Below are 16,194 nucleotides of genomic sequence, written 5' to 3'. Positions count from 1 at the left end.
AAACTGAAAATCTGTAAAAGAGAAAAATTACAAATAGAAACTATTTTTAAACACATTTTTTTTACAGTGTAAATGAACAAATCCAAATTTTCAGCCAAATATACACTTCGACTAAGAATATCTACCATTTACGACATCAAGTTTAAAAAGCCTGAACTTGCAAATATCCTGGCAACTCAACTTATTTTGTTTTTTAAAATCTCAAACACACTGATGCTCTCTAAATTGTGCCAGTAAAACCACGTCCATCCTAAAATAAAAATCTAACTTTGCAGCTGAGGATACAGATAAGTCTGGACAAATGCATTACATTCATGAAATTAAATCTGCTTGTGGACTTAGCGAGGGCCAGAAGCAGCACAGAAGTTCTTTTTGTGGGACATAAAGCCCAGAGTTGGTGGCTCGCGAGCTTGACGCATGGCTGTCGCTGTAAGCTGCCGCAGAGGGAAAGCACGGATTGAATTGGGCCTCTTATTAATGGGACATGTTAGCGAGCGTCATGGCTCAGGATGTGACACGTCTTATATCTGTGTGTGTGTGTGTGTGTGTGTGTGTCTGTATGTGTGTGTGTGTGTGTGTGTGTGTGTGTGTGTGGGTGTGTGTGTGTCCAGAGTCTATAAAACCCAAGCTGACTTAAGCAGTATCCTTTAGCTTATTGGCTGAACAGTGGAGACAGACCCTGAACAAACATACAGTTCACACAAACGAGCATTTACATGTCAGTAAAATCTGCATGTGTGTGTTGATGATGGCACGGAAGGACTAACAAATTATGATGAAATGGGTTTACAAAAGCAAAACTAACAGGTGACATAAGTCCACACTGTAAAAAAAAAAAAAAGTTTTTAACTGTATTTCTTTTAACAATTTTGTTATTTTACAGATTTCCCTATTTTGTTAAATTCGACATTAACAAAAAAAATCACAAAAAGTACAAATTTTGATCTTTACCAGTATAAAACAGGCTCAAACTGAAAATGATGTACATATTCCTAAATGGTAGCTCCGTCTAAAAAACGACATTATTTTTACTGTGTATAAATCAGCCGACATTATAAATGTTGTACAGATTGCTGTTATTTGAAAGAAATATTACATATAGGAATGAAAATGATGATTTTGCTATTTTACAGATTATCAAAAGTTTAACACAGTTTAACCGTGTTAAGTTATTTTTTGTTAAATTGCAGATAATAACTACTGAAATCTGAAAAAAAATATTAATTTACATGTTAAATGTCAAAACAGCAAAACAAAAATCGCATTTTTATAAAAAAGCAATGTGTTCTTTTACAATGCTTCACCATAAAAATGACAAAATCACTAATTATTACATTTCACTTTTAATGATGTTATCATTTTCATAGTTTTTGAATAAATTTTCCAAATTTTCAGTTTATTTACAGAACTGTTTTTTGTTGTTGTTTTTTTTACAGTGTATCTCACAAATTGTGATTTTAATCAGCTTTTTAAACTTGATGTCATTTTAATTCATCTGATTATTTCTTATATCAGAGACTTCCTCGTTTTATAAAACACAGTGATAACATTGATTTATAAACAATCAAGTGGAAAACATCAAGAAATCTGAAATCTTTGAAGAAATTTAAATGTGCCTTTTGGCTATTTTTAATTTTTACATGATTTCTGTTCACTTGTTATGAGGACTCTGAGGTTATTGACTTGATTTGCACTCAGACACTTTAAATCCGTAACAGAAACCCTGTGATATAAGCTGGGGGGCAGTGATTACCAAGAACAGGAGTTTAACTCTTACAAATCTCCATTACAGAAGCACATTACCTAAACCACTGGAGCTCCCCTTCAAAGCCACCACCGGAATAATTTGAAACTTTAGCCTTCTGGTAATAACAGAAAGGCACAGAGAATGACACACAAGTTTCTCCACAAATACAAAGTGATCTATTATATACTATTATCTAAATTTGCACAAACCAACAACCCAGTAAATAAAATACAGTGGCTCTAAGTGCACATGCTGCATAAGCAATAAGGCAATTTGGACCCTCTTTAAAATATAAAGACAATAACTCAAATCTAATAACATTTTAGATGGAGTTGAGCATCAATGTTTTAATTAATGACCAATACTATATTAACGTTTATTTACCAGACATTTCTGGAGTGTTTCTCGCTTCTCACAAGTTCCAGAGCAGTTGAGTAAGTGGAGGCTATCTACTGTGTATAAAGACAGACAAACCCTTTGTTATGTCACCCACAGAGTTTCCTGAGGAGCAGTGTGGCAGTCCGGTGTGGTGGTTTTAGTTGGTGCCAAACGAACAGCGCCCGACTCCAGCTAACTCCAAAGACGTGGAGAGTGCATGGAGCCTTGGGTATGGACTGTCCTATAATGGCACAAACCTGTTACTCAAAGCAGCCACACCTTTAATTATGCATAACTTTAAGCCTTGATACAGTTTAAACCAGTGAGTCAAATAAAAACTCACCCCCTGTGCCACTGTCATGAATGGAGGAACTAGTTATGGAAACCAAAACCATTTTTTCCCCCCAGGCTGTTAACATGTTTACATCTAGTGTAAAGCTGAGCATTTTAACATGTTGGGGACTGACTCCCTTTTACAGCCTCTAGTGGCCGTTCAGGGAACTGCGGTTTTGGCACTTTCCTATTTGCTCTATTTTTCTTCCCTGGAGGCTGCTGCTTGGCAGCGACTTGAGTAAAAACATGTTTTTTTTCTTTTTTTGTCAAACTTCAGATGGTGTAGTTAATCTTTAAAGTGTCAGACCCCTGGAAGTCCAGGTCAGGCCTCAGTGATTGTCCAGGTTATGAAGGGGAGCAGTTCGTCAAATCGCTGTTTGATGCGTCAAGGCCAAGTGCATCAGCGTTCATCACCGAGGCCCCAGGGGTCACATCTCCCTCCTCTCACAACTATTTGGACACGCTGCTCCACGGCTCTTGAGGCGGGGGGGAGGAATAGATGGGGGAGGAGAAGCGGGAGTGCGGTTACATAATGGCTAATGCCCTCTGTCCATGTGCAGTGTCCGCTGGCAGATGGTGTATTGCCCAACAGTCAAGGGCGAATGGACAGATGAAACGGGGGAGGGCTGGAGGAACGAAGATGGGAAGAGGGTTGTGGAGAAACACAGGATGAGGACACGGTCACCTCAACGTGAAGGAGGGATGACAAAGGAGCGCTGAGCTGCCTCATCACTTCTACTGTAGATGCGAATAAAGTCAAATCATATCATGTACAACTTCTCAACTCGACCACTGTGGCTCCTCTGTAACTCTGGACACATCTTCCTACATGTTCCAAATGCATACGTTTCATTAATGACAGTGATTCTCTACGTTGGTGATTCCCAGACAGGTGGACCTCTGGTCCTGTGTGTGGATGGACAAGTCATGGAGCAGCTCAACTAGTCTGGACAAATAGGAACTGTAACCTGATAAACAAAATAAACCCAAATATTTGCCTTTAAGAGAAAAATATCCTTTCAAACAAGATTACAACTGAGTACGATACTGATCTGATACAATAACCAGAAAGCTGCAAGCTACGATGAGATGACGGCAAAGTACGTCAGCCTGTTGGAACCGAACCATGCTGCCAGAGAGTGCATGAAAAGCTACACTGTAAACAAAAATAACACAATAAAGATAAAAAACAACAATAACAACATGAAAACCTGGCAGCGAGGAAGCCAGAAAAAGATACATGAAAAAATGGTGGACGACTGTAATGTTCAAAAATTATGGAAATATTGGCAGATATCGAGAAAATACAGTCGTGACTTGACATCCTGACCCTTAACAATCTGAAAACCTCGCTATCAGACAGGTTTTAAAAATAGCCTTAACATACCGACTTATGTCACAAATAAGGATAATGGTGTATTATCTGACTGAACAATCTGATTGATTGGCTGCATTCAGACTGCAGGACTTAATGCTCAATTTGGATTTTTTGTGAAATCCAATTTCTTTGCGAGTTTGTTCACATTTCCAGTTAAATGCGACTTGTATGAGATCTCCTGTGTGAACTTCATACGACCCAAAAGTGTCCCGCATGCGCAGAATAAGACACAACAACGTCACACGCAGTGAGCGTGCTCAGTGTTTACAGAAGTAAACATGGATGTTAACGGTGGATCGTATCTGCCACTCCCCCACCGCCACTGCTGGTGGAAACAGAAGTGTGACCGCTAGCTAAACTGGCATCAGCAGCCAAGTACTGCCTGTGCATTCCAGCCACTTCCACCCCGTTGGAGCGCTCACCCAGGGTGGAAGTGTTTTTGGTTTTTCCTATGTAAATGCATACTTTTTTTCTCTGATTTTCCAAGGTATTATCTGTGATTTAACAAAACAGTAGTAACAACAATATAACAGTGAAAATTTACAGTTAAAATCTCACTTTTTACAGTGTAGTTCGCAAACAGGCAAAGACAGTGAGCTAAAAAATGTGAAATACATGGAATAACTTTCCTTTCATTATCCAAGATAGTCTTGGATAGTCTTTCAGCTTCAGAGCATTATTTCTTCATTTAACACTCAGATTTTTTAACATTTTCCCTAAAAACCCTGCCCTCTCTTTTAAACAACGCCTCCTTTGGTGCAAATCTGCTCTGCTTGTGCACAAAACAGTTTCTCTGCATTCAGATACACTTTCACAATGTCCTGTGGGTTTCTTCTTCTGTGCGCTTGCAAAACTTTTGCTCTCATTTGTGTTCTCGCTCTGGGATCTTTGTGAAACAATCCTGTCGAATGTCTCCAACCAACAGAATGCTGCACCAATGACCAATGAGCTCTTCAGAACTAGTTTTAATCAATTATACCCCCGAAAATGTGGATAAACAGTCAGCAGTTGACATAATTACCCCAAATTAAACAGATAAATAGGTGTAATAATTAGCTAAGACATAATGAATGAACTACTCAAACGTCCAGCTTCTAGCACTCAAAGAAATCCACATTGGATCAAACTGATTGAAGCACTAAGAATTCAGTTAAACATATGAACATGATGGATGGTGTCGATGAAGAGCTTGTTAAGGTAATCTGACAACAAAGGTGGAGATTCATGTTCACCAGTGTTTCTCTTTAACATCCCTCTCTTATCTTCAGTCTATTTATACTCCTGTCCACAGACCTGCTAAACATTCTAATAACCAAACAACATATGTCCGATCTGATAAAGCCGAAAAACACCGACATGCTTTGTCCGACTCAAACCCAAAGTAAACATCCAGAATCCACGTCAGGAGAAGACGCTTGGTGCCGAAGCTATTATGACATTTCTGTCTCGACACGGAACGCGACGCAAACTGTTTGCTCTGTTTTATGTCAACACAAGTCCACGCCGAGTCGCTAGCATTCGGACTATCTCGTACAAAGAGTTCAAACCCATAGCTCTGTCTCCAGTCTGTTATCTGGTGGCAGGACGGTTCAGTTAATGATGCACAAACAGTCATGAAGTCGGGATGCCGGATGAGGGGTCTTGGCTGGTGCCGCCGCATTTCGCTGTTGTGCATCATGGAAGAATTAGACGGCAGGAACTGATTACAGACGTCACAGCGCTGACAAAGTACAGCTATACATAACTGACACAAAACAGACTCCGGCGTGGAGTCAGCGGCTCATTTCCCCTTTACTTTGTATTTTCCTCTTGAAAGGAAAAAGAAGCAGAACTGCGGTTTGTTCTCACTGCAGAAGGACCTTCAGGCGTACGGCTTTATAGCTTCTGGAAACAAGTTACATTACAATCGTATGTCAACTGTGATCAGATTCAAGTCAGTTGAAGCTTGTTTAAAAAAGTTAAAATAATGTAGGGTAAAAATACTAATCGATACCAGGAAACAAGAAGCATTCTTCAGCACCTTAAGGTTCAGGTGGCACGAGGCAAAATGTAAAGCAAAAATCCAAGAAAATCAGATTTTAGCAGTCAGGCAGAATCAGTGATGGAGTCTAACCTTCTATCCAGAGATAATAAGGACAAGAAAAATGAGAAACTTTGACAACAACCACACAGAGTTTCCAAAATTCATTACAGGACAGCGGGAAGGCAAGAATGAAATAATAAAAAAAAAAAAGACGAATTAATAAAGAATAAAAACACAACAGGGATATAAAAATAGAAAACATGATCAAAAGAAAAGTAACTTCAGAAAATGAAATTAGGTTTTTAGAAAAAATAAATAAATAAAAAAATGCACGGCTAAGCATCACAAGGTTAAAAGTTGGCAAGATCAAAAGGCAATTACATAAAAGCGAGTCTGTGAGAGTGTATTTCGAGACGTGGATTTAAAGGATGGAGCTGAATTAGTGGCTCCGGTTTTGTTTGAGCAGATCTGAGGTCACTGACGGGAAAAGTTGGAAAAAACTGCGCAGAGAAGTTTTACGGATCGTCGAGAAGGTCGTCGAAGCGCGTCGCGTTTTCAAGGAATCGACATGGCCGAGGTGGAATTGAGGCCACGCAACATGTTTGTTTCATGTTTGTGCGTATGCATTACATACATTTATACATGAAGTCCAGCATGTTGAGATGGTGCAACCCAGATACACTGATAATGCATCCATGTCCTGCTGTGTTTACCATGCCAGTGATACATACATACATACATGCAGCAGATCCATTTCCTATCAGAGACCACTGCACACATTCGAGTCGGCCTGCTATAAGCTCACAGAAATCATGACCTACAAAACAAGGCAAGAGGATGATCTCACCAACATGATGTGCCACTAAGACTTCGATCTACAGCCGCAACAACCAACAGCAGGTTCATTTCATATCAAAACAACCAATTTTTAGAACGATTTCTGCCCCATTATCGAAGATTTGCCTGAAAAGATATTTGTGAAATTTTACACTGACATATCAAATACTGTCAGACATATTTGTTTATTTAAAAATCGCACTTTCAGCACATTTTTTTCACATATTAAAATTTTGTTCCATATTTGAAGGACAATATCACAGGAGTCGTTAAAGATAAAAGCCTGAAATTTACAAAATTGATTTAAAATCTGCAATACTGGACAAGTAGATCAAATAGTCTCTGATTATAGGTGAGTTGATGCATGAAAAACAATAATTAAGCCCATATTTGAGCTCATTTTAACCAAGAAGTTAAAAATGCAGAAATCAGCTTGTGGTATTTTCTGAACTATATGTAGCTACATGTTACAGGAATAAATAAACATTGAGAATACGTTTTATTATGACGTACTTTGTCTCAAAAATGAAAAGAAAGGTATTTCCATTTAACTTTCATATTCGATTGCTTGTAGCACAAACACAAAAATATTGCTAGATAGTCTAAGCCAAGCAGAACAGAGTTCCGGGATTTCAAAGTGGTTCAGTATGAACATAATTTCTATATTTAGATCCTGTTTTGTAGGTGTAAAGTTGATTTGGAGGTGACATAGTTTTGTGTAATTTCGTTGGGAATTATCGCTACATTAGTTCATTAGCATCAGCATAACCACATACACAGATCTGTTGGGACGGTGGGATTTTTCCAGTGGGAGATGTGATTACCTTGACTTATATTTAATAATAATCTAATGTAAACATATGAGCGAGTCTTTAGTGGTAAATTCATCTTCGTGATCACTGTGAAAAAAAGATCAAAATGGATTCTCTATCTTTGTGTTCCAAAGCAACTCAAAGCACTCAATTAGTGTAAGAAGTAACAGTTCTTAATGGCATGATGAGACAAAAACAGTCAAGATTTCAGGCTTTTATCTTTATTAGCTCCTGAGATCTTGTCATTCAGACATAGCTTCAAATTTCAATGTGCGAAAAAACATGCTAAAAGCAAATTCTTAAAAGATGATCTTGGTAAATACTTGATGTATCTTAATATACCATTTAAAACAAACAACAACATAAGTTTATAATAAAAAAAAAAAAGAAAGCTTCAAGCAAACTAGAGCTGGTCGAGCAGAAGGCCTCTGATGATTTGAGATTGAAAACACCAGCCTGGAGCTACATTTCCATCATGACTCAAAGAGTGAACTAAATCTAATCACCCTTTGTTCTACACGTTGTCCAGAAGCTTCAGCTACACGGCTAAGCTTGACCGGTTGCTCTGATGTCTTTCCTGCATGGATTTGTCTGCGGGACAGACAGCACGAGACGTCTCCACATCTGAGGAAGCTATGAAGACACAGAGCACCGCTGACTCTGAGGCCTCACAAAGCAGAAGAGCCTTTCCTTCCCAGACACCCGAAGCTTTGATCTGCTGCACAGAGACGACAGACGGGCCGAGGCCCGGCAAGATGCAGCCATGAATATCGAACTAATAGAGCAGATGCCGTTCCTATCAAAGTACGTTGGAATCAAACGAGCGATCCCTCTCTGTTCATATCAAATGTGATAACCGTATCCACGCTGTTGTAGAGGACAAACAATGTAAATTAAATCTCGTATGGCGTCAGGCAGAGACAGAGGAGCCACCTGGTTATGAGTAAGCTAACTACACCATCTATGCCACAAAGACAGACTGTAAAGCAACCACCCCGCCTCCATTTGTCTTTTTTTTTTTCTTTGCAAAGCAACAAAAGTAAGATACCGGGCTATTTACTCAGCCATCCAGATACCTACAGATTTGTCAAGAGTTTGAAATGTCTGCCTCTGGAATTGTGTTTTTACCACATTAAAGTGGAGGTAAATTCAATTGTGTTTGTAAAGCTGACAAAAAAATTTAAAAATATTATACCTGAAGTCCACTTTTTACAAGATAACTGTTCCTTAAACCTGCATTAATTTAAGCCACTCGGGGGGCAACAGAAACAAACTATAAGCTGATGATGTTGAAAACAGACAAAAAAGATGTGGAGAGACATTAGCATTCATTTAGAATCACTTTTTTAGCTCCATTTTTGGTCTCCACCAGTGTCTTGATACTGACTTTGACAGCCAAGTAGCACACAATGGGTCTATCTAAAGTTTTTTTGGTTGAAAACAGCTGCTATATGCACCACAGGTGGCAGTGAATCAAAAGTCGTAACATTATGGGCCAGAATAGTGAGAAGAAAGAAGCTACAATCTTCCTAAGAGCTAAAGGGCAATAGAATTTCTTATTACACTTGATCCCTTCCTAACAAGACAAGCTGACAAACTTCTTTCAGTCTCAAACATGTCAGCTCTATTTGAATCAAATGTAGCAGCAACGTTAAAAAATCAGCCAGATCCCTACCTTTTCCTGGTATTGCCGTCTGGACGAGTCGAGAGACTGGATGAGCGCGGTTGCGTGGCCGATGAACATGGCGTAGCAGGTGGCTCCTACGATCATACTGAGCATGGTGAGCCAGATGTCCGACATGCTCTCTGGGGCTTGTCTTCCATATCCGATGCACAGCATGTGGCTCATGGCCTTAAAGAGGGCGAAGGAGTAGAGCTCGCTCCACGAGTCATTCTGCAGGAGGAGATATGGGAGTAAAAAAAAACATAGTACAGGGCTTAACAACTTCATTAGACCACCACCCAATGTATGGTTTAGCTGCCCTAAATTAACAGCAAAATCATTTCTTATGTTTATGTAATGGTTAGTACATTGGTATGTAGAGGCTCTTTAACCAAAAGGATATTTTAAATGCTAAAATATAGTTATTTATTGTTGTTATCCATGAATTTTCAAATTTACTGTTCTACAAAAAACTTTAAAAATAGTAAAACACATTATTAATTTCTTGATTACTATGTCTAATTCTAGCTATTTACTTGCATGAAAATAAAAGTTAGTTTTAGGGATTGAATGTTCTGCTTTGATTCATTTCTGACTTCTCAGAGAAGCCCAGTGGCTCAAATTTGCGGAATTCAGTTCAAAATGGTAAACCGTCGAGAGCTGAGCGCATTAAAGCGCTTCATGATGCTGGATGGTCTTTATACAAATATATACAGTGCTTAACAAATTAGACAGGTGGTCTAATACATTTGTTAAGAACTGTGTACGTAGGAACACAAAGATGGTTGTTGGGTTCTCGTTCTCGATTCGGTTCGACCTGCTGACGTGAGGCTGCTGAAGGTAGACGGCAGAGAACTGTTATACAAGTTAGAGTGCGGCAGAAGTGGTCAGGGAGAGAGTAAAATTAAAGAACGAGAGGTCTAAAGAGTAAGACGTCCCCGGTGAAGTCTTTGGTTCTGTGTCTGGTGATTGTTTCAGGGCCTAATCATCATCACTGAGCAGCCTCGCCTTGTCTTGGCCGAGCAGAAGGGGATGAGCAAAAGGCGAGTGGTTAATGAGCAGCCCGTACATCTGCCTGCTTCAGTCCTCCTTTGATTGGCGCTCGCACACTCAGTCAGCCCTAATTCTCCCATGTTGGATTCATTAGAAAGCCCTCCACAGTCACTGCTGAACCTCACATCCTCCTCTCATAACGGCTTCGGCTCACACACACTGTCCGGAGATTACCGCTGCATGTGTGAGTGTTTCTTCTAAAAACTACTAAGCCCCCTCAGCCTCTGATTGACTGGATAGATTCTTATCTCATTTGTATTTTTCCAGGGGGCCATTTGCATTTCATTTGACATTCAAATTTGGTTTGTTTTTGGCGGAGGTGAAAGAGGACGCGCTGGCAGAGGGCTGCCATCAGATGTTGTGAAAATTAGCGTTTAGAAAGGTGATTTGAAGGGGGGGGGGCTGCAAAGAAAGAAGGAAGATGAGATTTCAAAGGCGTTCAGCCTCCACAAACTCAGCCCTGGTGTCACTCTGTGAGCTTGGCTCCAGCTCCGAGCATGGCTTAAAGTTTTGAGCTGTCAGCTGTATCAGTTGTTTTGATTTGTCCAAGGAGATAAACTGGACCCTCTAATCTTAGATAAAAGACCAATGATGGCATTTTGAAGCTTTTAAGATTATAAGCACCATCATCATGTCTCCAGCTTTGTTGTTATTTCAATGAGATGCCGCCTTGTAACTGCAGCGCTTGTCTCACTGTCATCAGCAGCTCCCTTAAGCCCAATATAATAAAAAATATCTCCCGCAAACCCGCACCGAACATTTAAAAGCCCAGCCTCGGACGGAACCGCCGCCACAGGTGGCGAACAGACGTGGATTTGCCATCAGCATGCTTGCGCCACATTGCCGGTGGATAAACAGCAGGAGTAGGGAGCCCTAACCCCGAGCCGAGGCACACAAACAAACACCTTCTTTCACTCGGATGCATCTGTCTGTGTCTGTTCGAGCCTAATCTCTTATAGCCAAACATACACACACACATATAAATGTACAGGATACACAGTATTCCCGTGCACAGGGAGATATATTCTACTATATATGTAAAAACAGGCTGCTGCTGCTGAGGAAAAACTGCACATACAATCAGAACTAATAACAAATCCGTCTGTTTATAGTCCTGAGGTCGATCAGTTCACGACCACACCCTGTTTAAAAGCAAAAGAATAGCCCTCAGCTTGTCTGTCTGTGATCCATCCAGCAGCTCTTAATGATAAAATACGGTTGTCTGCTACTGTCACGATGCTATTGTGACCTTTATAAGACATCATTACTGTAAATCCACAGTGCCTGCCAATAGCTGTTTCTACTATCTTGGCACGGATACGGGAGGTGGCGGTATAACTCATCTATGGGTCGAAGGTACATTATCCTGACTGTCTGTCTGTGTGAGCGTGAGTGAAAGCCCACAGGTATAAATCAGCTCATCCCTCCAGCTTTCCTAGAAATGTTTTTTTTGTTGACGTCGAAGCCTGTGTTGGTTGGGCGAGTGTCCTGTTTCATGCAAATATACAGCACGGGCACACCGAATTGTTATTCCGAGCTGCACAGGTTGGAAACAGGAAACACGTGGCTGCAGTTTTACATCACTTTTATCGAAGTAAAATGGATACAGCATGTGGAGGTAGATGTATACTTTAGAGTCCCTCTCTGGTTATTGATTAAAGCCCCTAAAAGCTTATCTGTGTGTATCAAAGTTACATGTTCAGATGCTTTCTTCCATGAAAACAATCCCTACCCGCCCCACAATGACGTAGGTGTAACTCTATACCGTTGCTGCTTTAAGAATGTGTGCATCAAGCTGCACTCACACATCAGCTACGTGTTGCAGCCCAAGCACACCAGCTCACTGTAAAACTAAGCCTATGCTGCACAAGTTGTAATAATGTGATTCAGTGATGCATGTTTAAACAAGACATTGATGTTGAGGAGGAGCATTGATGTGCAAAGATTGGTTCTTTAGGTTTGTGACATATGAAACCCTGAAAGTCTGAATCTGTGTTTTTGAGACTGTCGACGGTACATCGCAGTTTTAAAGAGTAAATGCTCAGCCATGGTGACGACTGCTGATTTCATTTGTGATATGTCTTCTAGCATTTGATAAAACATCAAATAGATCTCGACAGGGTCAAACACATGAGAGTTCTGTAGGAAAAGTATTGTGGGGTTTTAAACCTATTGAAGTCGGGGTTGTGTTGATGCCTGTTGGAGGCTTTGCAGCGCTATAAAGGCCAGTCGCTTTCATATCCTCTGGGATTGGTAGGTTATTAGAACTTATTGGGAACGGGCCCATGAACATATATTTTGTTTATTTGGTTTCGCTTTTAAATGGGAAATGATGTATTTGGGCGATATATTGTTTGAGGGGTGGCTGTGGCTCAGGTGGTAGAGCGAGTCGGTCGATGATCGGAAGGTCGGCGGTTCGATTCCGACCTGTAACCTGTGTCATGGTCGTTGTGTCCTTAGGCAAGACACTTCACCCACTTTGCCTGGTGTGAAGGCGTATAAATGGATTGTTTGAAGTGTTGGTCAGAGGGGCCGTAGGCGCAGAATGGCAGCCACGCCTCTGTCAGTCTGCCCCAGGGCAGCTGTGGCTACAATCGTAGCTACCAACACCAGAATGAATGTGTGTGAATGAATAATTGACACTGTAAAAGCGTCTTTGAGTGTCTAGAAAAGCGCTATATAAATCTGATCAATTATTATTATTATTAAAATATTCAGTATATATATATATACTTGGTATATTATTGGCAGCAAGTAAAAAAAACATTACAAGAAAATGGTTACAAGGTTTACATTATGGAAAAGTAGATTTTTTTTCTCATAAGAGTGTGAAAAGATGCGTTTTATCAAATCTGGACCAAACTAACTGAGTATGTAAAGATCATAAAGTCTGATTTTAGCTGGATCTACCTGTAATTAGATAAAACCGGCTCTCCTTATCTGTTTTTCTTTTAATTAATTAATTAATCAATTTATTTATTTATTTATTCTTTGAGTGATGTGAAGACAACTACAAAGCTCCCCAGTTCTGCTGATCTTATGCAATAACAAAGGAGCGATTCAAAAAATAAAAATACTGGGAAAAAATGAGGTCTTTAATGTTGTAAATATGATATCCATTGGAAATTGTAATAACTTGCTTTTTCAATTAAAATAAAATATCAAACGTCAACAAGGTAAAAAAGCTGATTTTCAAAGATAGCACTTAGAAATACAGGAAAGATTTGCATATTTGCATTGTAGAGACTAGCACGGATCTAATTTGCTCTCAGAAAGAAAGCCAGTCAGTATGTTTGCCTCGATGTTCCTTCACATGTGTCTGTAAGAGCAGGAAAGCCCTTTGAGACGGCACACACTGACCAGCTGTAACCAGTCAGCATGTGTTTAAGTTGGAGATAATAGCTGATTAAAGCTGACACAGTGCACAGCTGTCTCTTACTGTTGAAAATCACAAGCCTCATAGTAACACAATCAACTCATTCTACAGAGATACCACCCTTTGTGAGGGTGGAGGAGGGAAAAGACAGAGGAAAGAAATGAAATTAGCTCTTGCATTCATTTTATTTGCTATCAGTCTTAACTGAGCTGCGTGGATGATAGCTAATTGTACATAATACATTTAGGGAAGAACACAAAGGGAGCACGGGACATCTATGATGCATGATGCCATAATTATAGAATAGTGAGCGTACGTGCACGCCGGCACACCCGTCTGGGTTTACATGCTGCTTAACGCTCCAGCGTCTCCAGCATGTGTGTCACGCCGAGCAGCTCCTCAACGGTCGCTCTCCGAGAGTCCGACGCTGACAGGGGGGCTGACATTTAGAATTTTAATATGTAAACTTGCATAAAAGAGCATGTTAGCAATGTTGAGATTCATTATTTAGATCCAGCGGGTCCATATTGTATTTATTATTTAAAAGCAAATAAGTAGAGGAAGTCGAGAGATGGTTTGGTGTCGGCTAGAATCACTTAATGGTAATTAGAAATGCTGACTTTAACCAAAAAAATATTATTTTATTGTAATTTAGAGCATCAATGCTAAATAATGGACCAATAAGAAAACTGTCAAGGCATCGGAATAGCAAAGATAAGAGCAACATCACAAATTTGAATCTGCAACTTGAACAAGGGGTCGAAAGATATGTTTTGGGATTTTTGCTTTGTTTCATGGCTGACACTGATGATGACTATTGGCAATCAAGGCCAATATTTAGAACCAGTGTACAATAAATGTTGCGTTCTACCAGTATGTAACAGAAGAGAACCTGTCAATAACAGCTAGGCTTCTTCATTAACAAGAGCGACGATAACTGAACATGTAGAAAATAGAAATAAGAGTGATTAAATAAGGACACTCTCTGATTGGTCAGTTTGTTTCCTCCAGTTACGTCTGCTGTTCTTGTCTGTTTTCTTAATATTTCACTGTTCTATCACTTATATTGTCCATTGAGGTCCAGCTCTTAAAGCCTTATTATTTATTGTTTTCCAGACTGTGTTTCAGGTTGATCTGAGATTGCGTTCTAACGTAGCCGCTAGCCGTTAACGTAGCCTTAGAGGAGCTAATTTGCTGTTTTTTGGCAGCGGCTTGTGTTTTTGTTTTTACAGTGTCTGCTTGAAAGTCATTTCTGAGATCACAGAGAGATCAGATCTGAAGTAGCACATTTAATTTAGCAATAAGTGGTCGGTAATTCACTGATACAGATAATTGGAAAAATGCCAAATATCAGCCATGATACTTGTCAGGCCAGTCATCGGCCTGTTTCTAACTTAAACTGAGCTTCTTGTGCTGTTTTTTTAAGTAAATTAAAGTCAACTAAAGGCGGCATTTTTCTATATTCAGACAGAAGATGTGAGTTGTGACTGTAGCAGAACGGTTCAGTTTAGACTCAGTTATTGCAATAAATAAGAAATATTTTAAAGTGTTGACATGAAAAGAAGGTAAAAGAATAGTCAAAAAAAATAAATAAATAAAGAAGAAAACATGAATAAAAATATTAAGAGCCTGCATCTGTCCTATTAAAAGATCATCAAGTCCATTATGATCCATCTAAGTCTTCTTGAGATATTTGAATGTGGCCTGAACTGCTGGGCTGACGTCCCTGGAGCCTTGTAGCCAGCATGGCTAGGAAGTAAAGTAACACTAAAGGAACACTTGTGTTGTACAAGTCAGTAATTTTAATATTATAGTCCAGTCTGGTTAATGAAAGTCGTGCCCCCGATGAATCCTTTAACCGACTTTATCAGATGTGAAATGGATCCTCGTAAATCACGTGGCTGGCCTTAATTGATATGCAAGAAGAATTCGAGTCAGTGGATGTCAGTTCGCTGCTCAATGAGCTGTTGTTATTGGGTTTGAGCTCATTAGCCTTTCACTGGTATTTGTCCTTTGACAGAAATACAGAGGAGGAAGTTTGTGTGCTCAAATAACTGCTACCACATAACACAAATTAGATCCGATGAACAGTTTACTTGTTGGCTACTCTCACAGTATTTCATGTCTAAAAACTGAAAACCATTCAGCTGTTGGTTGCATTTTTTTTTGCCAGCTTGACATCTGTAGGGTTTTTTTTTGTGTGGAGTTTTTCTTGTATCCAAACATTAAGCCCTGAGGTATTCACTGGCAGCACTGCGATGAGGAACGCCACAGCTGTCATCCTTCTGCAGTCAGAAACACTAACAATCCAGCCCTGCTAGTGGACTTCACTGCAGACAAGGGTTAACATTACTGGTGCACTACTGTAACTAGGAGTAATTTAGATCATTTCTCAGAACGAAGCAGGTTCAGGTCCTCTGGGAGCCTCACCTTCACGGGCTGCAGCAGGATGCGGGCTCTGAACTGAGACGCAGCTGTAGAACTCCGACTGCTGTTGGTGTGCAACCATGTGCATCCGGAGAAAGTGTCGAGCTGATGATGCAAGCTGTGCCCATATGAGTCAGGTCCAAAGTTATTCTGCCCTGATCGTATCA

The 16,194-nt window shown here is 39.9% G+C and overlaps 1 protein-coding gene across 1 annotated transcript in view; it reads right to left on the bottom strand.

Moving 5' to 3' along the window:
- The window catches only part of hcn2b (hyperpolarization activated cyclic nucleotide-gated potassium channel 2b), a 61,548-nt gene that overhangs the window by 31,276 nt on the left and 14,078 nt on the right, over positions 1-16,194 (bottom strand). The window contains exon 4 of the mRNA XM_008300484.1: positions 9,184-9,402. Coding sequence (XP_008298706.1) covers positions 9,184-9,402 — 219 coding nt within the window. The remainder of the gene's footprint in view (positions 1-9,183; positions 9,403-16,194) is intronic.

Source organism: Stegastes partitus, unplaced genomic scaffold, assembly GCF_000690725.1.
Source record: "Stegastes partitus isolate 25-593 unplaced genomic scaffold, Stegastes_partitus-1.0.2 Scaffold33, whole genome shotgun sequence".
NCBI classification, from domain to species: domain Eukaryota; kingdom Metazoa; phylum Chordata; class Actinopteri; family Pomacentridae; genus Stegastes; species Stegastes partitus.
Note: the sequence above shows the minus strand (reverse complement) of the source record. Positions and strands in the feature narration are given on the sequence as shown.